This window comes from Phalaenopsis equestris, unplaced genomic scaffold (assembly GCF_001263595.1).
Source record: "Phalaenopsis equestris unplaced genomic scaffold, ASM126359v1 Scaffold000361, whole genome shotgun sequence".
In the NCBI taxonomy this organism is placed as follows: Eukaryota; Viridiplantae; Streptophyta; class Magnoliopsida; order Asparagales; family Orchidaceae; genus Phalaenopsis; species Phalaenopsis equestris.
Genome location: NW_018164803.1, coordinates 136,269 through 137,085, shown reverse-complemented (window position 1 = coordinate 137,085; position 817 = coordinate 136,269). Strand labels below are relative to the sequence as shown.

At 46.0% G+C, this 817-nt stretch overlaps 1 protein-coding gene across 1 annotated transcript in view; it reads left to right on the top strand.

Moving 5' to 3' along the window:
* LOC110026278 overlaps positions 1-817 on the top strand; it is a 13,596-nt gene that overhangs the window by 5,932 nt on the left and 6,847 nt on the right. Inside the window, exon 3 of the mRNA XM_020727161.1 lies at positions 600-671. Coding sequence (XP_020582820.1) covers positions 600-671 — 72 coding nt within the window. The remainder of the gene's footprint in view (positions 1-599; positions 672-817) is intronic.

The window sequence follows — 817 nt, the reverse complement described above, 5'->3', positions numbered from 1 at the left end:
CAGACATGAGTCAACGCCAGAGCTGCCCCTGGTGTGACCACTGCCGCCGTACTGGCCATACTCGGGATACGTGTTGGCGGATTCATGGCAAACCCGCCAACGGGCAACCGGAAACCCAAACGGGATCATTGGGCAGCTGCCACCAGCACCACCGAAACCTCTCCAGGAACGAGGCCATTCAGCGAAGAATAGATTAATGCCCTCCAGAAGATGCTCGCTCAGTTGTCACCAGTTCAGCCTACTAGTGTGGCATTGGGTGCCACCGACCTTGCTACCTAAGGTATTTCCCCATCCGCTTTCATCTCGGATTCAACCTCTTCTTGCCCCTGGATTGTTGACTCAGGTGCCTCCGATCATATGACCGGGGATGTCTTCTTATTAGTGAATTACCGGCCATGTAATCCGACCCTCAATGTTTGGATTGCTGATGGATCAGCCTCCAAAGTTGCTGGTCTTGGTTCTGTCCTCATCTCTCTAGATTTATTTCTACTTCTGTGCTTTATGTTCCTACTTTGGATTGCAATCTGATCTCTATTAGTAAGCTCACTCATGATTGTCATTGTGTTGCTAAATTTTTTCCATATGTTTTTGAATTTCAGGATTTGAAGTCGGGGAGGATGATTGACAGTGCTGAGTTGCATAATGTTTTCTATCTCCTCAACAAACCCTCTGTCAGTCTAGTCTCACCCATCGGGTGTATTTCAGTATCAAGTCTGTCTTGCTTAAATTCGCTTAGTACATCTGTATTTTATTCCAGCGTTAATAATGATAGTGAAATCATGTTACTTCATTATCGTTTAGGTCATCCCAACTTTAT